This window comes from Plecotus auritus (genome assembly GCF_963455305.1).
Source record: "Plecotus auritus genome assembly, chromosome: 6".
Taxonomy (NCBI): Eukaryota; Metazoa; Chordata; class Mammalia; order Chiroptera; family Vespertilionidae; genus Plecotus; species Plecotus auritus.
In genome coordinates, this window is record NC_137773.1 from 29650520 (window position 1) to 29670824 (window position 20305).

The window sequence follows — 20305 nt, forward strand, 5'->3', positions numbered from 1 at the left end:
CTGTAATTTTGCTACTGTTAATGAATCATAATGTAAATATCTGTGTTTTCTGATGGTCTTAGGCTCTACAGCAGCAGTTCTCAACCTGTGGGTTGCAACCCACAGGTTGAGAACCTCTAGCAGGGTTGCCTAAGACCATTACGATTCATAACAGTAGCAAAATTACAGTTATGAAGTAGCAACGAAAATAATTTTATGGTTGGGGGTCACCACAACATGAGGAACTGTATTAAAGGGTCACGGCATTAGAAAGGTTGAGAACCACTGCCCTAGGGTGACTGCTTATACAGCAACCAGTATAAATGAAGCAGAGATATGAAGGGATCTGTGTGGAAGATCTCAAGGAAATAAATATAATTAATAGATATCTGGTATATTTGAGGAGAAAGATTAATATTCAAATGAAAAATAATGTGAAAAATTAATACCAGTAAGTAGAAAATTCTGCAAGTAAAAACAACAATTATCAAGTCTAGGAAAAATTTTTCAAGAAAGTAAATGTAATCATAGTATTCCAACATGTATTCGGAAATAATCATAGTATAGTATAGACAAAAACAATTAGTTTAACTAAAAAACTCCATGACAACTCTATTGGAAAAACAGGGGAAAGAAAATGAACAATATATGTGTGTTTGTTAGTTAGAAAGTAAAAAAGTTAAATCCCTTTTTATCATAGGAAGAGGCAATTAAAGTATAAAGCTGAATGTCAAGATAGAACATATAAACATATTACTTAGAAATATTGAGATTAGCTCTAGAGAAACCACTTATAGAAAGTATCTGGATATTTAAAAAATCTGTTTTTGTTCTTTATGACTTTAGTACATCTTGATTTTTGAATTTGATAATTAAACAAATTCACAAAATAAAATGAAAGGTAAATATCTTTTCAACAGTTCACCAACATTCTCACATTCAAACTTTCAAAATGATTTTATTTATAATAATTTTCATGCAGGTTATTACATTTTATTTGAATTATATGACATGTTATATTTCACATATCAGCAAAAGTGAACATTAGAAAATACTGGGGCCAGAACCGGTTTGGCTCAGTGGATAGAGCGTCGGCCTGCAGACTGAAGGGTCCCAGGTTCGGTTCCGGTCAGGGGCATGTACCTTGGTTGCGGGCACATCCCCGGTGGGAGGTGTGCAGGAGGCAGCTGATCGATGTTTCTCTCTCATCGATGTTTCTGACTATCTATCCCTCTTCCTCCCTCTCTGTAAAAAATCAATAAAATATATTTAAAAAAAAAAAAAAAGAAAATACTGGGTAAGAGTAGTGTATGTAAAGGAAATGACATAATAATATAAACAAGGATATTATTGGAGTCCAACGTTGCTCACAAAATGATGCTTCATTTTATCATAGCAGAATAATAGAGAACTATTTATTTTTAAATGCTATGCTTTAGAACTAGATGACATGGATTTCTAACAGGATTAAACAATGTTAGAATAAGGTCAGAAGTGCACGTATGTCTTCTTACATGAAGGAAATACGATAGATGGGTGGGTAGGATAATCAGATGCAGTCTGTGAAATATACTAAGAGAAAAATAAAAACCTGTTTTCTAGAATGAGAAATAACTAAATCACTGTACATTGTCAAAGAATTAAACCTTAAAACGATTATTTTAAAATGGGTACTAATTAAACTAAATATTGATTCATGCAAATATGATAAAAGAACACTGTAAAAACATAAAGTAATTTAAAATTAGGTTTCCCCGGCCTTGTAGCTCATTGGTTAAGCGTCACCCATGAACCAGAGATCAGGTTCCATTCCCGGTCAGGGCATATGCCAGGGTTACAGGCTCGATCCCCAGTAGGTGGCGTGCAGGAGGCAGCGGGTCAATGATTCTTATCATTGATGTTTCTAGTTCCCTTTCCCTTTCTCTCTCCAAAAATTAAAAAAAAAATGAAAAAAATATTAGGCTTGAAGTTGCATAATAATTTAACGTGGAGTTTTAAAACTAAACTAATATTTATATGGTTGTAAAACACTTCAAAAGTACATGAAAATATAAAAAGAATTTTTACTAAAAATTAAATCCAAAGCTATTTCGCAAGGTGGGGTTTTCTTCACTATTCCCCTCAAGGTCCTGTTCCTGAATGTTGGGAAGAATTGGCTTCAAAAACTTGAACTCGCTGGTCCCTGAGCCTCCCGTCAGACATACCTCATACTGGTAGCTCTGGGACAGGGTCCCAGTACCGGTGACGTCCACCAGGTGGCCAGGAAGGTGGCCCTCAGGCACCGAGCAGCCACCCACCCAGGCCGCCCTGCTCCGCCTGCACAGCCGCACCGCGATGAACGCCAGCACCGAGAACAGGAACAGCGACGACACCGACGCCAACGCGATCACCAGGTAGACCGTCAGCGGGTCGGCCTGCGCCTGCTCGGCCGCCGCTTCGGGCAGCGGCAGGTAGGGCTGCGAGAAGCCATCCACCAGCAGCACGTGCAGCGTGACGCTGGCAGACAGCGCGGGCTCGCCATTGTCCTTGACCAGCACCACCAGCCTGTGCTTGGCCGCGTCGCGCTCGCTCAGCAGCCGCGCCGTGCGCACCTCGCCATTGTGCGCCCACACGCCGAACAGCCCGGGCTCCGTGGCCCGCAGCAGCTGGTACGACAGCCAGGCGTTCTGGCCCGAGTCTGCGTCCACCGCCACCACCTTGCTCACCAGGTAGCCCGGCTCGGCCGCCCTGGGCACCAGCTCGGTGCAGGGCGCGGAGCCGTTCTGCAGCGGGTACAGCACGAAGGGCGCGTTGTCGTTGGCGTCCAGCACCTGCACGCGCACCAGCGCCTGGCTGCTCAGCGCGGGCGACCCGCGGTCGGTGGCGCCCACGCGGAACTCGAACGCCCGCAGGGCCTCGAAGTCCAGCGCCCTCAGGGCGAACAGGTGGCCGTTGTCCGCGTTGATGGACACCAGCGAGGCCAGGGGCAGCTGCGGGTCGTGGGGCGGCAGCAGCGAGTAGGTGACCTGGGCGTTGGCACCCGCGTCTCTGTCTGTGGCGCTGACGCTGCCGATGTGCAGGGCGGGGCTGTTGTTCTCGCGGAGGAACAGGGTGTAGGAGGTTTGGGTGAAGGCGGGGGCGTTGTCGTTGACGTCGGAGACCAGCAGGGTTATGTTGTGCTGGGTTTTCAGTCTGGGGGTGCCCAAATCAGTGACAGTGATGGAGATGTTGTACTCTGCTTGGCTTTCTCTGTCCAGAGCTCCTTCTGTCATTAGAATGTAAAAATTCTCCACAGACGGTTTCAGAAGGAATGGCAGATTATCTTGAATGTAGCAAATCATTTTCCCATTTTCTCCAGAGTCTCTGTCTTTAATCCTAAAAACAGCCAATATCATCTCAGGAGAGTTCTCAGGAACATGGTTGGAAAGTGATGACATGATCAGCTCAGGGGGATTGTCATTGGTGTCTAATACCTCAACCAAAACCGTACACCTTGCAGAAAGGCCGCCTCCGTCGACTGCCTGTATATTTATTTTGTAAGACTTTACTAGCTCATAATCCAGCAACACTCTGAGAATGATTTCCCCAGAAAAGGGATTGACTTGAAAGGTTGAGCGAATATCTTCAGAAGCATCAAAAAATGAGTAGGCTATGTCTGCATAGATTCCAGAGTCTACATCTGCTGCAGAGACTGTAGCAATAATGGAACCCACTGGGCTGTTCTCTGGAGCCTGGATCTGATAGGTTGGCTGAGAAAACTGTGGGGCATTGTCATTGACATCCAGGATCACAATGCGTATAGTGGAGGTCCCAGACCTGGGTGGAGACCCGCCATCGAGTGCTGTGAGTGTTAAACTGAGCTCTTGCTGCTTCTCCCTATCCAGCGCCTTGTCCAACACTAGCTCTGGATATATCATGCCTTCATCACTGTCACCAATTTTAATATGGAAAAAAGAGTTGGGATTGATGGTGTAGTTTTGGATACCGTTAAGTCCTCCATCTGAATCCTGTGCTCTTTCTAGTCGAAATGTTGTCCCTTCAGCTGTATTTTCTATTATTTTTAAGACTATTTCTTTGTCTTGAAACTCTGGTGAATGATCATTTATGTCCCTGACCCTCAGCTCAGCCCGGTAAATCTGAAAGGGGTTATCCATTAAAATTTGGAAATACAGCATACAGGGTTCTGTGGAGCCACACAGCTTCTCCCGATCCAGTATCTCATTTGTGAACAAATCCCCAGTATGAGAGTCCAGGAGCAAATGTTGTTTGTTATCATCAAAGACCACCCGGGCTCCCCTTGCAACCAGCTCCCGATCCTCTAGCCCCAGATCCTTTGCCAGATTGACCACAAACGATCCTCTCTCTGTTTCCTCTGTCACTGAATATCGTCCAAACACAGGTCCTGCCAAGGATACTCTCCAAAACAGAAAGAGAAACAGGACTTGCCTTTGTCTTGGGCAGCACAACCCTCCAGCCTCCATAGCTTCTTCTGAACACATCTTTTGTCAGTATCGGTCACAATCACAGCTCCCAGCACAAAGAAACAGCAGTTTCAAACCCCAGACCTCCACCATGTAGTGGCAGGGGTCTAAAATTTTGTTTTCTTTCCGCAGTCTTGAGCAGCTATGGCTTTTCTCCCAGCCTGCCTGCTGCGTTCTTCCTTTTTCTGTCAGTGACTTCTGCAGCATTCTTAGTTCAATTCTCTATTCTGTCTCTTTAGCCTGCAGCGCCACCGCCTGGCTTCCAGCAGACTCAAATGGCTGTACCCAAAGTGTGTGCATATATATTTATACATTTCTTCCTTAGTGGATCACTTAACTATTCCATTTTTCTTGTGTTTGTTTTGTAAAATATAATGCTGAGATAGAAAACTGTTCAAGTTGTTGAGATTTTTCATTGTTTCATGAGGAGAGTAAAAAGAACAGTTGCAAAAAGAATGTTTCTAGCTTTTAACTCTGTGCACCTCATTGTGCTATATTTAGCTGTGTATGGGGCCTTCCACTTCTGAAACTACCCCCGTGCAATGTCAGGAACCAAAGGGAAAATTGCAGTGACTTCTGAGATTACCAAAATAATAGGTTTTCCTTTTTCAGAAACATTGTGGATAGGAACATCAAGAACTGACCAAAGAAACTTGTTTCACAATTTCTTCAACGAATTTCTTCAAAACATAATTACTCTGCCTAAATAGAGTCATCACTCTATAATCTAGAAGAGAGCATTTAAGTTGTCCCTTCTCCATGCTACCATAAAATCTTGTATAACTCTCCTGTACATTTTATTATTTCCTGTTTCATGCCAATCTGTCCCTACTTAGGGATGGAAACTATGTCTTTGTTATCTTTTGTTGGCAAATCAGACACTCACTAAATGCTTGCTGTATTCAGGCATGCATAAATGAACCCTTGAGTAGGATAAACACAATTTTCAGTGTCTTTAAATCCTTGCTGTTTAAAAATTGTATTCCTTCACTTATTCTTTTGCAATTTTGTTCCCTTTCTTTAATATGTCTTTGTTTTTTCTTACATTAGCTTTAAGGTTACTTGAAGAATTAAAGAAGGGATTAACCTTTATTTTAATCATGCCCTTAATTAAAATATAGTGGGATTTAATTTCTCTTCACCAAAGAAAGGAAGGCAAAGAGTAGGCCACACAAATGCCTATTCTAATACCACTGAAAGTAAGAACAGCATTGTAACACCTGCCTCATATAGATTTTTATTTAAAAGCTTAATATCTAGAAAGAACTCTATTTTTCTGATAATAAATAAGAGATACAGAATAAACTGAGGTATGTCATACAGGGAAAAGGCTAACTACTGCCCCAAACACTCTGATTGTTGAACATAAAAGCCACACAAAGAAACTTCTGCTTGCTGATTTCTACTGTTCTCTTTCCAAGTGAATAGGACCGCATTGTTAGTCATTAAAACCTTAACAAGGATCTCTGATTTTTTCATACAGAATTAAAAGCAAAAAATTATTAAATATTCCTATATGGTGCTGTGAAATGCCTAAACTTCGCTTTTTTGGCCTCCAAACTTAAACACATATACACGCATTTGATATCTTACAATGTTGTTTCTTCATATTTTTAGATAAAGCTGATTAGACATTTATTTATCATATCATAATAGGAATACTGTATATTAAATAGGCAGATACTAATTCAGGGAAAATAAAATGGTTTTAAAAAGCAACATAGTTTCAGAAAATGGGTATAATAAAAACTGAGATGACAAACTAGCAAATATATCAGTTTTAAAAGGAAAATAGCCCTGGCCCATCTTGCTAAGTGGTTAGAGCATTGGCCCCTTCACTGAAAGGTCACTGGTTCAATGCCCAGTCTTGTAGGTTCCATCCCTACTCCATGGGGCTGTTGGTGGGGCACATGTGAGATCAATATTTCATGCTCTCCCCTTCCACTCTCTTTAATAACCAATGGAAAAAATATCCTGGGGTGAGGATTTACAAAATAATAATAAATAAAAGGAAAATAGAAGTATTAGAAAATAAATGTACAGCTCACAAGCAGCAGATTATTTTAATAATTGAAGTTCTAGAAAAGAACTAAAATGAAAATGTAAATTAAAAGGCAATAACAACATTTATAGGGTAGAAAAATTGAATGACATCAATTTTAAAGTATAATCTATTTCATTCATTGAAATTCTATTGAAAAATTCTTCACTGAGCTAAAGAATAAGGAAAAGAAAACTTCTGAAGTTAAGCATAAAATTGGTAATTGAGGGTGAAATAGAGAAAATTAAACAACACCTTATTGGTGGTGGGCAATAATAACCTAGTTAGTTTACAAAATATGTTAGAAGCTAATATCTTTATTACCTAGGTTCCTATCAATAATTAATTCCCAAAGCTAGTCCAAAAGAAGGGATTTTCTTCCATTTACCCCCCTGCTCTGGGATTTGAGATTGGGGATAACTGGTTTTAGCAACTTTAACTGGTCCCTGAACCTCCCCTCTGACATACTAGGAGTATCCCGAGAATGATAAATTAAAATTAAAAAATTTATTGGATATTGAATCCAAAGCTATTTCTAAAGTTCTCATTCTCCTCTACATTCTTACCAGTGTCATGGACTGGAAGATTGGGAATAATCGGCTTCAGAAATTTAAACTCATCTGTCCCAGTACCTCCCCTCAGACACACCTCATACTGGTAGCTCTGGGACAGGGTCCCAGTACCGGTGACGTCCACCAGGTGGCCCGGAAAGTGGCCCTCAGGCACCGAGCAGCCACCCACCCAGGCCGCCCTGCTCCGCCTGCACAGCCGCACCGCGATGAACGCCAGCACCGAGAACAGGAACAGCGACGACACCGACGCCAACGCGATCACCAGGTAGACCGTCAGCGGGTCGGCCTGCGCCTGCTCGGCCGCCGCTTCGGGCAGCGGCAGGTAGGGCTGCGAGAAGCCTTCCACCAGCAGCACCTGCAGCGTGACGCTGGCAGACAGCGCGGGCTCGCCATTGTCCTTGACCAGCACCACCAGCCTGTGCTTGGCCGCGTCGCGCTCGCTCAGCAGCCGCGCCGTGCGCACCTCGCCATTGTGCGCCCACACGCCGAACAGCCCGGGCTCCGTGGCCCGCAGCAGCTGGTACGACAGCCAGGCGTTCTGGCCCGAGTCTGCGTCCACCGCCACCACCTTGCTCACCAGGTAGCCCGGCTCGGCCGCCCTGGGCACCAGCTCGGTGCAGGGCGCGGAGCCGTTCTGCAGCGGGTACAGCACGAAGGGCGCGTTGTCGTTGGCGTCCAGCACCTGCACGCGCACCAGCGCCTGGCTGCTCAGCGCGGGCGACCCGCGGTCGGTGGCGCCCACGCGGAACTCGAACGCCCGCAGGGCCTCGAAGTCCAGCGCCCTCAGGGCGAACAGGTGGCCGTTGTCCGCGTTGATGGACACCAGCGAGGCCAGGGGCAGCTGCGGGTCGTGGGGCGGCAGCAGCGAGTAGGTGACCTGGGCGTTGGCGCCCGCGTCTCTGTCTGTGGCGCTGACGCTGCCGATGTGCAGGGCGGGGCTGTTGTTCTCGCGGAGGAACAGGGTGTAGGAGGTTTGGGTGAAGGCGGGGGCGTTGTCGTTGACATCGGAGACCAGCAGGGTTATGCTGTACTCCGTTTTCAGCCTGGGGGTCCCCATGTCGGTGACAGTGATGGTGATGTTATACTGGGCTTTTTCTTCTCTGTCTAGTGCTCTCTTCGTTACCAATGTGTAAAAATTCTTGACTGAAGGTTTTAGAAGAAAAGGAAGCTCATCCTGGATGGTGGAAATAGTCTTCCCATTGTCTCCAGAGTCAGGATCTGAAACACTGAAAACAGCAACTACAGTCTCAGGCGAGTTCTCTGGGATGGGGCTGGTCAGTGCAGACACGGTCACTGCTGGGGCATTGTCATTGACATCCACCACCTGCAGAAGAAGAGTGCATTTTCCTGAAAGACCTCCCCCATCAGTGGCCTTGATGAACACTTCATAAGACCGAACTGTTTCAAAATCCACTTGCTTTATCAGTCGAATTTCTCCTGTCATAGGATTTACCTCCAAAGTTTTGCTAATATCTTCTGAGGGCTGAAAGAGTGAGTATACTATTTTTCCATTGACTCCGCTGTCTATATCTCTGGCAGAGAGAGTGACGACCGGGGAGCCTGCGTTGCTGTTCTCAGGAATATGCACCTGGTAGAGTGGCTGCCCAAACTCAGGGGCATTATCGTTGATGTCCACCACTTCAATGCGCACCTGGGCGGTCCCATACCGAGGTGGAGAGCCGCCATCCAGCGCTGTCAGGGTTAAAGCGATTTCAGGCTCCTCCTCCCGATCCAGCTCGTTGTCTAATACCAGCTCCGGATATTTTCTGCCATCGCTGAGATTGTGGGTTAAAACTTGAAAATGGGGGTTGGGACTGATTTTATAGTTCTGAACACTGTTGCTTCCTACGTCCAAGTCCAGAGCATTACTCAGAGGGAATGCCATGCCTAGAGGACTGTTTTCTGGTATTTTTAGAATCATTTCTCTTTCAGTGAACACGGGAGAATGGTCATTTATGTCTTCCACCCTTAGTTCAGCCTGAAATATCTCTAAGGGATTTTCCATTAGCACTTGGAAATGTAGGACACAAGGCTCGGTGGAACCGCATAGCTCCTCTCGGTCTACTTTCTCATTTATGAGCAAATCCCCAGTCTGAACCTTGAGCTGCAAATGTTCTTTGTGCCCCTGAGAAATGATCCGGGCCCCTCGGCTGGACATCTCCGTCAACCCCAATCCCAGATCTTTCCCTAGATTTCCCACAAAGAATCCTCTCTCTGTTTCTTCCATTACTGAATAGGGCCCTAAATCGGCGCACACCCCAGACATGCTCAGCAAAACAAAGAAAACAAGGACTTGCCTTTGTCTCCGATTGCGCATCCATCCAATCTCCATTGCTCTTTTCTGAAAATTTTGCTCACAGGAACTTCATGTATGCACGCCCAAGATCCTGGCAGCCCGTTCCCACAGTCCAGGACGGCGAAACGATGCAGGAAATAGAGTTTTTAAGAGGTTTCACACTCACTTTTGCTCTGGCTGAGAAGGCTATTCTTCAGCTTCCCGGCAGTGAGAAACTGTTTGACTGGATAGCCCAGCTGCGCAGTCAATTCCGTTTTCCATCATTTAACCTGCAGCGCCACCATGCGTTCTCACTAAGTCTTACACTTTCTGGTTTAACATTGGATACAAAATTCTCCTAATGTATAAAACAAACTGTGTTCTGTAACATTAAACACTGAGTTTTATCTTCGTGTGGTTTTTGTGTGTTAATATATAACTTTTTATGTGTTTTTGTGTGTTCAGATAGAATTCTGTGTTGTTGCACAGGAGGAGTATAAAGCTGTTGAGGAATAATGATTAAATAAAATAACTTAATTAACATTAAAGCTGAAAATGATACATTTAGGAGAAATTGTTTTTCCAAATAACATTGGAATAGTTTCACAAGTACATATTTTCTTTTTTTAAATATATTTTATTGATTTTTTTTTTTTTTTTACAGAGAGGAAGGGAGAGGGATAGAGAGTCAGAAACATCAATGGAAGAGAAACATCGATCAGCTGCCTCCTGCACACCCCCTACTGGGGATGTGCCTGCAACCAAGGTACATGCCCTTGACTGGAATCAAACTGGAACCCTTCAGTCCGCAGGCCAACGCTCTATCCACTGAGCCAAACCAGTCAGGGCTCACAAGTACATATTTTCATGGTACATATTATAGAATTACAAATGAGTGTCCACTGCAAAATTGCAACCAGTAATGGTTCTAAAGTAAGTGTTTAACCCAATACCTTACTAAAGAGTTGATCGCTTTTTTCCAACACTTAAGCCTGAAAACTGTGAGCTTCTGCAATTTTCAAATTATTGGACAATTATTTCCCAAAGAGGAAGGTATCAAGGTTATACCTTACCAAGCTTCATGATTCTTTTTTTAAATAATCACGACACAAATAATTTGTTATATTCTTTTTTATTGCCATTATGCTTTTATTTTTATTATGTTGAATTACACAAACTTTCTTCTACCTTTTTTTTGTTGTAATGTCTTTTTTTTCTAGAAAACAACTATTTCCCCCTCAATGTCTACTTTATATTTTTTTTGTTAAAGCCTAAGATTTATATGATGGACATTAACATTTTTTCAAAGAAGTGTCCAAAAGATGTAGGCTGTGTTTGTGCATGTATTTGTGTGTGCATACATATACACACATGTGTAGCATTATTAATGACTAATATGTCTTTTCTAGAGCATTTAGAAAAAAATGGCTTGGAACAGAAATATTAAAATTTATTTCTTTGAAAGAATTTTAAAACTGAAATTAAAAGCACCACCAACTCTCTGATTTAGTTTTTCTGTTTGTTATGAAATGTAAGCGAGACAAGTTTTAAATATGTAAAACTTTCAAACTTCTGATAATATGAATATAATATAAAACAGCTTTAATGAGATATAATTCACATTCCATAAAATTTACAGTGTGTAATTCAGTGGCTTTTAGAGAATTCACAGAGTAATGGATTCTTTACCAGAGTCAATTTTATAACATTTTCATTACCTCAAAAACACCATAAATTTCAGCTATCACCTCCCTATTCTTTCATCCTTCTGCCCCAAGCCCTAATCAACCACTAATTTACTTTCTGACTTTCCTATTCTGGACTTTCATATGAATGGAATAAAACAATATGTGGACTTTTGTGACTGGCTTACTTCCACTTAGCATGTTTTCAAGGTTCATCAAAGTTGTAGCATGTGTCAGTACTTTGTTCATTTTTGCAGCATGATAATATACCTCTGTATAGATACATCACATTTTTACTATCCATTCCTCTGTTGATGGACATTTGAGTTGTTTCTACTTTTTAAAATATTATACAATTTATTTCTGTATGTGGTTTGTATCACGATGATTAATGCTGCTATAAACATTAATATACCAGTGTTTGTGGGACACATATTTTCATTTCTCTAGGAATAGATTTGCTGGGTCATATAACATATCGATGTTTAATTGAAGATCTGCCAGATTGTTTTCCAAAGCAGCTGTGCCATTTTACATTCCCACCGTCAGTGCACCAGCATTCCAATTTTTCCACATCTTCCCAACACTTGTTATTATCTGACATTTTGATTCCAGCCATCCTAGTGGATGTGAAGTTGTATCTCAGGATTTTGATTTTCATTGTTCTGATGAGTAATGATGTTAAACATCTTTTCATGTGCTTATTGGCCATTGGTATATCTTCCTTGGATGAATGTCTATTCAGATTTTCACCCATTTTTAAACTGGGTTATTTGTCTTTTTATAATTGAGTTTTAAGAGTTCTTTATATGTCTAGATACAAGTCCCTTATCGGATTTGTATCATTGTCCCATTTTTCCATTTCTAATATTTGAATTGAATTTCAGCAAAGATTTGTGATATCTTTATCCATTCAGTGTTTTTGTTGGTGATTTTCAGAAGTTTGTTAATTATCTTGTCTGGGGTTAAAGCATCTAATCAATGAGGTCTAAGCTCTTGGTATAAAAACCTTAATTTGAACACAAATGGTACTACTAGACTGGGTAATTTTCTTCCAAGCAGCCATCTGTCGTGGGCAGAATAATGGCCTCCCACCCAAAGAGGTCCACAGCCTAATTCTCAAAATTTGTAAATCTGTTATATTTCATAACAAAAGAGACTTCACAAATGCAAATAAGTTTAGGACCTTGTAAAGGGAAAATCATCCTGGATTATCTGGGTGGGATAGAACCTTTCCTGGTTATGGTCAAAGGGAGGTGTGATTACAAAAGAGGGAGGTGTGATTACAAAAGAATAGTCAAGGAGATACAAAGCTCCTGGCTTTGAAGAAGAAATAATGGGGTCATGAGTCAAGTAATGTAGGCAGCCTAGAAGCTAGGAAAGACCAAAAAAATGGATTATCCTCTAGAGCCATAGGAAAGAAATATATTTCTGCTAACACCTTGATTTTAGCCCAGTAAGACCCATATTTGAGATCTGATCTATAGAACTATAAGGAAATGCATTTTTATTGTTTTAAGCAACTACATTTGTGGTGATTTTTATAGCAACAATGGAAACCTAGTACATAATACAAGCATAGATTTTCATGCATATAGTAGCTGAGTCAAAAATTTATCAGTTTACAAGAATAATATTATCACAGAAAATGCTGAAGAATGTCTAATTCAGTTCTGGTAAACCAGTCTTTCAGAATAAAGGTGTTATCTTTTTTCCCCCAGCAAACTTTTAAGAGAAGTTGACAAAGATATACGGTTAACTTTAACAGAAAATAACTGGAACCTAACACATTTTCCCTATTAAATTTCCAGAATCTCTAAATTACTTAGTTATAAAAATTCCTCCACAACATTGCCTATACTTTTCTAAAATTATTTTATTTAGGATTAATACCAGAATACAACTGCTTTAAAACAAATGGTATGCTAAAATGAACATACTATATTTAGTTTAAATAAGGGACTTACAAATATATATAATAAAGCAAGTTTGAACTTTCCAAAGGAAATGAAAAATATATTTTAGGGATGATGGGAAAAGACTGAAGGGATAGTACAAAAAATACAACCATAGGACACTTCTAGTCTCTATTTAGGGCGTTCATTTCTGCAATAATAAATGTGACATGTTGAGAATGTACAGGAAGATATTCGGGCTGATTCATTTATGATGAAGATCAATTGTGCTGTCTGACCTAGCTTAGATAGGTCAGTGCTTCCACAAGAACTGAGTTTATTGGTCCAGAGCAGTGTGGCATTGAAACACATACAAACTATGAACCAAAAGTTACATTTCTATATAGGAGTTCAGTTCATGGAATAGATGGATTTCACTTTCTTAGTTAGGAAGACAATGCTACCAGTTAACACCTGCCATTATATATAACACATGGGTTAAAAACTGGGGCATTCAATTCAAGTAAACTTAGGATAGATTTCAAATTTTTTCTTTTATTACACAGACTTGTGAGCAAGTTACTTAACTTTTCTTATCTTCAGCTTCTCATATGTAAAAGAGGGGACACTATGCCAACTGCCTTAAGGTTTGGCAGAAGATTAAAAAGATAATTTGGCCCTGACCGGTTTGGCTCAGAGGACAGAGCGTCAGCCTGCGGACTGAAAGGTCCCAGGTTCGATTCCGGTCAAGGGCATGTACCTTGGTTGCGGGCACATCCCCAGTAGGTGTGCAGGAGGCAGCTGATTGATGTTTCTCTCTCATCGATGTTTCTCTCTATCCCTCTCTCTTCCTCTCTGTAAAAAATCAATAAAATATATATATATATATATAAAGATAATTTGTGTAAAGCACTCAATACACTACTTTTAATTAAATTAGAATTCAAAATTAAGAACTTAAAACAGATCAGTTAGCTCAGACTATACAGTTAAGATCTGTGCATTTCACTTATTATATACTGTTTTAATGAAAAATCTTACTGTTAAAGCATTAGGATTGGATTTCACTGGAGGTACCACAAAACTAAAATGATGATGGTAGCTTAAATGAGATAGAAGTTCCTTTATTTCTCAAGTAAAAAAAAAAGTTCAGAAGCAGGCAATCCAGGGATGACATAATGATTCTGTGATCATCAGGGACCCTCATCTCCTTAAAGTTTATTCTATACTGACTGTCTTCATCCATTATTTTTATTCTTATTGTTGCTTTATGGTCCAACATGGATGACTGTGTTCCAACCATGACTTACACATTCTAAGAAGCAAGGACTAGAGAAGGACAAAAGGGACCCCTTCCCAAATGACTCATCTTCCTTTAAACAGCTTTCTTAGAAGTCTTCTACAACATTTGTATATACATCTCATTGACTAAAACATAGTCAAATGCTCCATTGTAGCTGCCAAAGAGGTTGGCAAAATGTATTCTTTTGAATAAGCAAACTAATGCCCTAAGTGGAATTTGGGATCTGTTAGAAAGTAGAAAAAAATGAATGGATATTGGTTGGCCAATGTGTTTTTTGTCATGGGTACTCAATGTTTCTCAAATGGGAAAAGCCAAATTTGCTGCTTTGCTATTTCATCTCACTGGATAAACACTGTGTAGCTTTCCCCCTCCTTTGAACATCAATGAAATAAAATGAAAAGTAATGAAAATAATGGAATTAAAACTAACAGAGGTATATTAATGAAAGGAACCATAATAAATATAACATTTTAAGAGAAAATAATATCAAAGATCGTACTAGGAGAGCAGAATAAAATGAGCCAAATTCTCATGGTGCCAGTTCTCTTTCCTTCCTGGTTAGGCATACTTCCCCCTGAGTGTTAGTGCATTACTTCTCTTAAATAAGCAATAATTAAAAACTAATAAAAAATGGAAAATCTCAAGAAAACACAATCAACTTTTCAGTGTTTTTTCCTAATACATTCTAAAGCTATCCCAGAACAAGGATTTGTACAATTATTAACTTCGTCAGTCTTTTGAGAGGCAAGTTTTAGAACCACTCATCTTTTATAGTAATGAAGAAATGATAAGTTACCATTATTTAAAAGGAAGAAGTAATGTAAGAAAATTTGCAAGGAAACTTAGTAAAATTTAAAAATTCATAATAGGTGCCAAAAATAAATCATCACTTTGAATTTACCAATTTGAAGTAGCTGGAATAAGATAAAATATTATGGTCACTGAATACTAAAACTAAAGTCATTCTTGAAGTCAGGGTTTTCTTCTACTTCTGCCCCAGGGTAATGGCCCTGGGAATTGGGAACAATAGGCTTCAGAAACTTGTACTCGCTAGTCCCTGAGCCACCCATCAGACACACTTCATACTGGTAGCTCTGGGACAGAGTCCCAGTACCGGTGACACCCACCAGGTGGCCCTCAGGCACCGAGCAGCCACCCACCCAGGCCGCCCTGCTCCGCCTGCACAGCCGCACCGCGATGAACGCCAGCACCGAGAACAGGAACAGCGACGACACCGACGCCAGCGCGATCACCAGGTAGACCGTCAGCGGGTCGGCCTGCGCCTGCTCGGCCGCCGCTTCGGGCAGCGGCAGGTAGGGCTGCGAGAAGCCATCCACCAACAGCACGTGCAGCGTGACGCTGGCAGACAGCGCGGGCTCGCCATTGTCCTTCACCAGCACCACCAGCCTGTGCTTGGCCGCGTCGCGCTCGCTCAGCAGCCGCGCCGTGCGCACCTCGCCATTGTGCGCCCACACGCCGAACAGCCCGGGCTCCGTGGCCCGCAGCAGCTGGTACGACAGCCAGGCGTTCTGGCCCGAGTCTGCGTCCACCGCCACCACCTTGCTCACCAGGTAGCCCGGCTCGGCCGCCCTGGGCACCAGCTCGGTGCAGGGCGCGGAGCCGTTCTGCAGCGGGTACAGCACGAAGGGCGCGTTGTCGTTGGCGTCCAGCACCTGCACGCGCACCAGCGCCTGGCTGCTCAGCGCGGGCGACCCGCGGTCGGTGGCGCCCACGCGGAACTCGAACGCCCGCAGGGCCTCGAAGTCCAGCGCCCTCAGGGCGAACAGGTGGCCGTTGTCCGCGTTGATGGACACCAGCGAGGCCAGGGGCAGCTGCGGGTTGTGGGGCGGCAGCAGCGAGTAGGTGACCTGGGCGTTGGCGCCCGCGTCTCTATCTGTGGCGCTGACGCTGCCGATGTGCAGGGCGGGGCTGTTGTTCTCGCGGAGGAACAGGGTGTAGGAGGTTTGGGTGAAGGCGGGGGCGTTGTCGTTGACGTCAGAGACCAGCAGCGTTATGTTGTGCTGGGTTTTCAGCCTGGGGGTCCCCAAGTCGGTGACGGTGATGGTGATGTTGTATTCGGCTGTGGTCTCTCTGTCCAGCGGCATCTCTGTTACTAGGGTGTAAAAGTTTTCCAAGGAAGATTTTAGGAGAAAGGGTAGATTGTCCTGAATGGAGCAACTTATTTTCCCGTTTTCTTCCGAATCAAGATCAGAAACACTGAAAAGGGCAACCACCGTCTCAGGCGAGTTCTCAGGGATCTGCCTGGTAAGTGCGGACATGGTGACTTCTGGGGCATTGTCGTTCACATCCAGGACTTGAGTCAGAACGGTGCATTTTCCAGACAAGCTTCCGGCATCTTTAGCCTCAATAATGACCTCATAGGACTGAATTGCTTCGAAATCAAGTTGTCTTTTCAGTCGAATATCTCCTGTCAGGGGGTTGAGCTCAAAGGTTTTCCTAATCTCTTCTGGAGCCTGGAAAAGTGAATAGGAAATCTCTCCATTGACTCCTATGTCTACATCCGTAGCAGAGACCTTGACAATCAGGAAACCTATGGGACTGTCCTCAGGGATCTGTACCCTATAGAAAGGCTGCTCAAATTCAGGGGCGTTATCATTTATGTCCACGACTTCAATGTAGACCTGAGCAGTGCCAGACTGCGGTGGAGAGCCACCATCCAGCGCTGTGAGGGTTAACCTGAGCTCAGGTTCCTCCTCTCGATCCAATGCTTTGTCCAGCACCAGCTCCGGATATTTCCTTCCATCGCTTCGTTCTCGGGTGAGGACCCGAAAATAGGAGTTGGGATTGATTATATAGTTCTCAATGTTATTTCGGCCTACATCTTCATCCTGAGCGTTCTTCAGAGGAAATGCAGTTCCAGGAGGACTGCTCTCTGATATTTTAAGCACCATATCTCTTTCCACAAACACCGGAGCATGGTCATTCATGTCTATTACTTGCAGCTCAGCTTGAAAAAACTCTAAGGGATTCGCTAGCAACACCTGGAAACGCAGCACACAGGGCTCTGTGTGACCACACAGCTCCTCGCGGTCCAGTTTCTCATTTATCAACAAATCCCCGGTTGCCTGATCCAGCTGCAGATGCAGTTTGTTCCCTTTGGAAATGACCCTAGCCCCCCGGCTGGAGAGTTCCCTCGGCCCCAGACCCAGGTCCTTTGCTAAATTGGTTACAAAAGAGCTCCCCTCAGTTTCCTCCACTACAGAATAGCGCCTAGGTTCAGTGCCCGCCTGTGATAAGCCCAAGAAGAGAAAAAGGAATAGGACTTGCCTTTGTCTGCAAATGAGCTTCCTGCTGGCCTCCATTGTTCTTGCTTGGTACAGCCTCCGGCGAGGCTGGCTCTGCGGAGCTGTGAAGAACTCAGTGTCTGAGACTGGATATTGTACAGGACGCCTCGGAAATATTCCAGTGAGCCGTCCTTTTTAGAGGACCCAGTCCTTCTTCTGTGGCGCCCTAGCTTCCCAGTGGGCTTCCAGGCTCTGCTGGTTAAGTTTTGTCCGTTAATGAAGCCGCAGCTGCGGTTCCGGTTTGTACCTTCTTATCCTGCAGCGCCACCACGCGTCCTCACAGGATATTACATTTTCTGGGATGAAAATGGATGCACTACAGTATTTCTAACTCTTGCCTGCATTGTACAAGTTACAACACTAACTCTACTATTGCTGGACCTTACCATGCAGACAATAGTCTGAGGACCATACAAGAGAAATGACATTAGTAGAGACTTTTTACCTTTAATAATGTTGAATTTGGAGCAAAAAGAAAGTTGTTATATATCAGTCTGGCTGAGAAGAAAGAATACATGCAGGAAAATTCTTTAAATATATAATTGGAGTAACATAGAAAACTTTCAGAATATATTTTTTTGCCAGGGACTATGGGACTATGAATCTTGGACAAATTATTTAATTTCTGCCTCAGTTTTCTCATCTGTAGGTGGAAATTATAATATAATATTACCTATTATTTAGGGTTGCTGTGAGTTCTCCCCACACAGATGAGAAAATGAGGCAGAGACATGTTAACCACACACACACACACACACACACACACACACACACCAGGCATGTAATTTGATGCCACCAGGTAGCTGAGCTTACATGAGTCCATTGCCATGACTAGAAAAACATCCAATATTCAAGTGGCAGAAGAATGCTTGAGCAGAATGAGCTCAGATAGAAGTTATTATGTTAAATGATGACAAAATGAAAGGCTGCAGTGTTTGTCTAATAGAGAATATGATCTGTGAGAGCAGCGGTGATTCTGTATTCAGAAAAATGCCCTATTTTTTATCTCCACTTTTCTTCTTACAGTGTCAATTTTTTAAAAATGACCTTTATTTTGAAAAACTTCAAAACCATAAAGAAGGAGAATAGTATGATGCACCTCCACATACTGGTAACTAGCTTCAACAATTATAAATATTTTGTCATAATTGTTTATTTCCCTAACATTCTCACATCCCAAACTACATTATCACCCATAAATACTTCATCATATACAACTACAATGCTATATCATGCCTAAGAAATTAGGTTAATATTATTTAAAATGCATCTATATTCACATTTTTTACAACTCTTACACAGTTCTTTGAATCGAGCCAAACAACATTCACCCCACATTACATTTATTTCATTGTTGAAAATTTCCTCCTCCCCTTTTTCATATCATTGATTTGTTAGAAGAAAAAAAAACTGGATAATTTCATCTTGACACTATGAAAACAACTTAGAATTTGAATGCTGTGAGAATTTTTTGTCCTTAGACTATATCCCATTAGTAATACATAGTAAGAGTACTATTTTAAGAGTTAGCAGCACTAATTTATAACATATTCAGAACACAGCCATGCAAAAATTATCTGGACAGGGTTCAAGAAAGAGCAGTTACAGATTATTATAACAAAGGTTCTCCTTAACTCCCCAGCATCTCTAAATAATTTAATTGTAATTTGTTTCTTTTTATTATTACATATTTAAAACGATTCTTTTTCTTATATTTTCCTGATTCAGCACTATAATATATTGAATAAGAGGCTTAAAAATAAACTTTCAAATTAAAGGAGAAAAATGCGTTTTAAAAGGTAGGTAAGGACCACCATAGAATATTACTACAATGTGAGAAAATTAATAAACTACTGAAGAAATAAAAATTATGTAATATTTCCATTCAGAGTCATTAATCTTTTCTGTGAAATGAAGGCCATATATTGGGATAACAAGAAAAAAAGCAAAAAGTGATCTTTCCATTTTTCTTACTTGAGATTTGGTTAGATCAATGCTTTAATAATAATAATTAAACAATTTGGTAAAGCTGGATTATTAGTTTGTAAGAAAATAAAACCACAATCCAATATATACACTATTACTTCTAATTATAGAAAAGACTGAAGGGGAATATGAATAAGGGAAAAGTATTCCTTCTCCTTAATTATGGAGAAACTTGCAGTGTGATATCTAATGCCAGAAAAGAGTATAGCATCATAGCAAGGTCCCAGTGGCAGAAAGATTTAGGAAAGATACTCAATTCTGCCATTTATTAATTGGTGATCTTACTGAATTTATTGAACCTCTATGAGTATCTACTTGCCCATTTCAAAAATACCTCTCCTCATAAGTTTACTTCTAAGATTAAAAGTGTTAAAATAGTGTTTTATGTATACTAAGTACTTTCTTAAAAACTTCAAAAGATACTGTATAATCTGTGCTTCTAAAACTTAAGGCAAGTATATATCTACAGCTCTGAAATCAACTCATAAATAAAAAAGCAATAAAGTTTGAAGACAATGAAATTAATTTACAACATCCCAAACAACATTTTTTATTACTTAACTAGTGGCCTGGTGCACAAAATTCATGCACATTAAAAGGGGATTAATTAGAGGCAATAATTTAATATTGCTATTTGCCCTTTCTCTATAATAGAAGTGTCAGAGATGAAAAAAATTAGTAAAATGTATATGAAAACCTTCCTCCTGTCAGAGTCTGGGGCACACCACGGGACCCAGAGTCAAGTCCACGCCCACCCACATTCACCTCAAAATCACGTGAGATCCAGACCCAGCCGCCCACCCC

The 20305-nt window shown here is 41.7% G+C and overlaps 3 protein-coding genes across 3 annotated transcripts in view; all 3 read right to left on the reverse strand.

The window, feature by feature from the left end:
- The window catches only part of LOC308250372 (protocadherin gamma-C4), a gene marked incomplete at its 5' end in the record, with an annotated part of 563663 nt that overhangs the window by 247921 nt on the left and 295437 nt on the right, over positions 1-20305 (reverse strand). The window lies entirely within an intron of this gene.
- On the reverse strand, positions 1281-9590 carry LOC308250557 (uncharacterized protein). The gene is made up of 2 exons (XM_080673263.1): positions 6991-9590; positions 1281-4457 (listed from the first exon to the last, which is right to left on the reverse strand). Exons 1-2 carry the CDS (start codon positions 9382-9384, stop codon positions 2046-2048), a joined length of 4806 nt encoding a protein of 1601 aa, XP_080529389.1. The 5' UTR covers positions 9385-9590; the 3' UTR covers positions 1281-2045.
- LOC308250380 (protocadherin beta-13-like) lies at positions 14973-17713 on the reverse strand. Its single transcript, XM_080672954.1, has one exon. The coding sequence runs from the start codon at positions 17531-17533 to the stop codon at positions 15149-15151; it is 2385 nt and encodes a 794-aa protein (XP_080529080.1). The 5' UTR covers positions 17534-17713; the 3' UTR covers positions 14973-15148.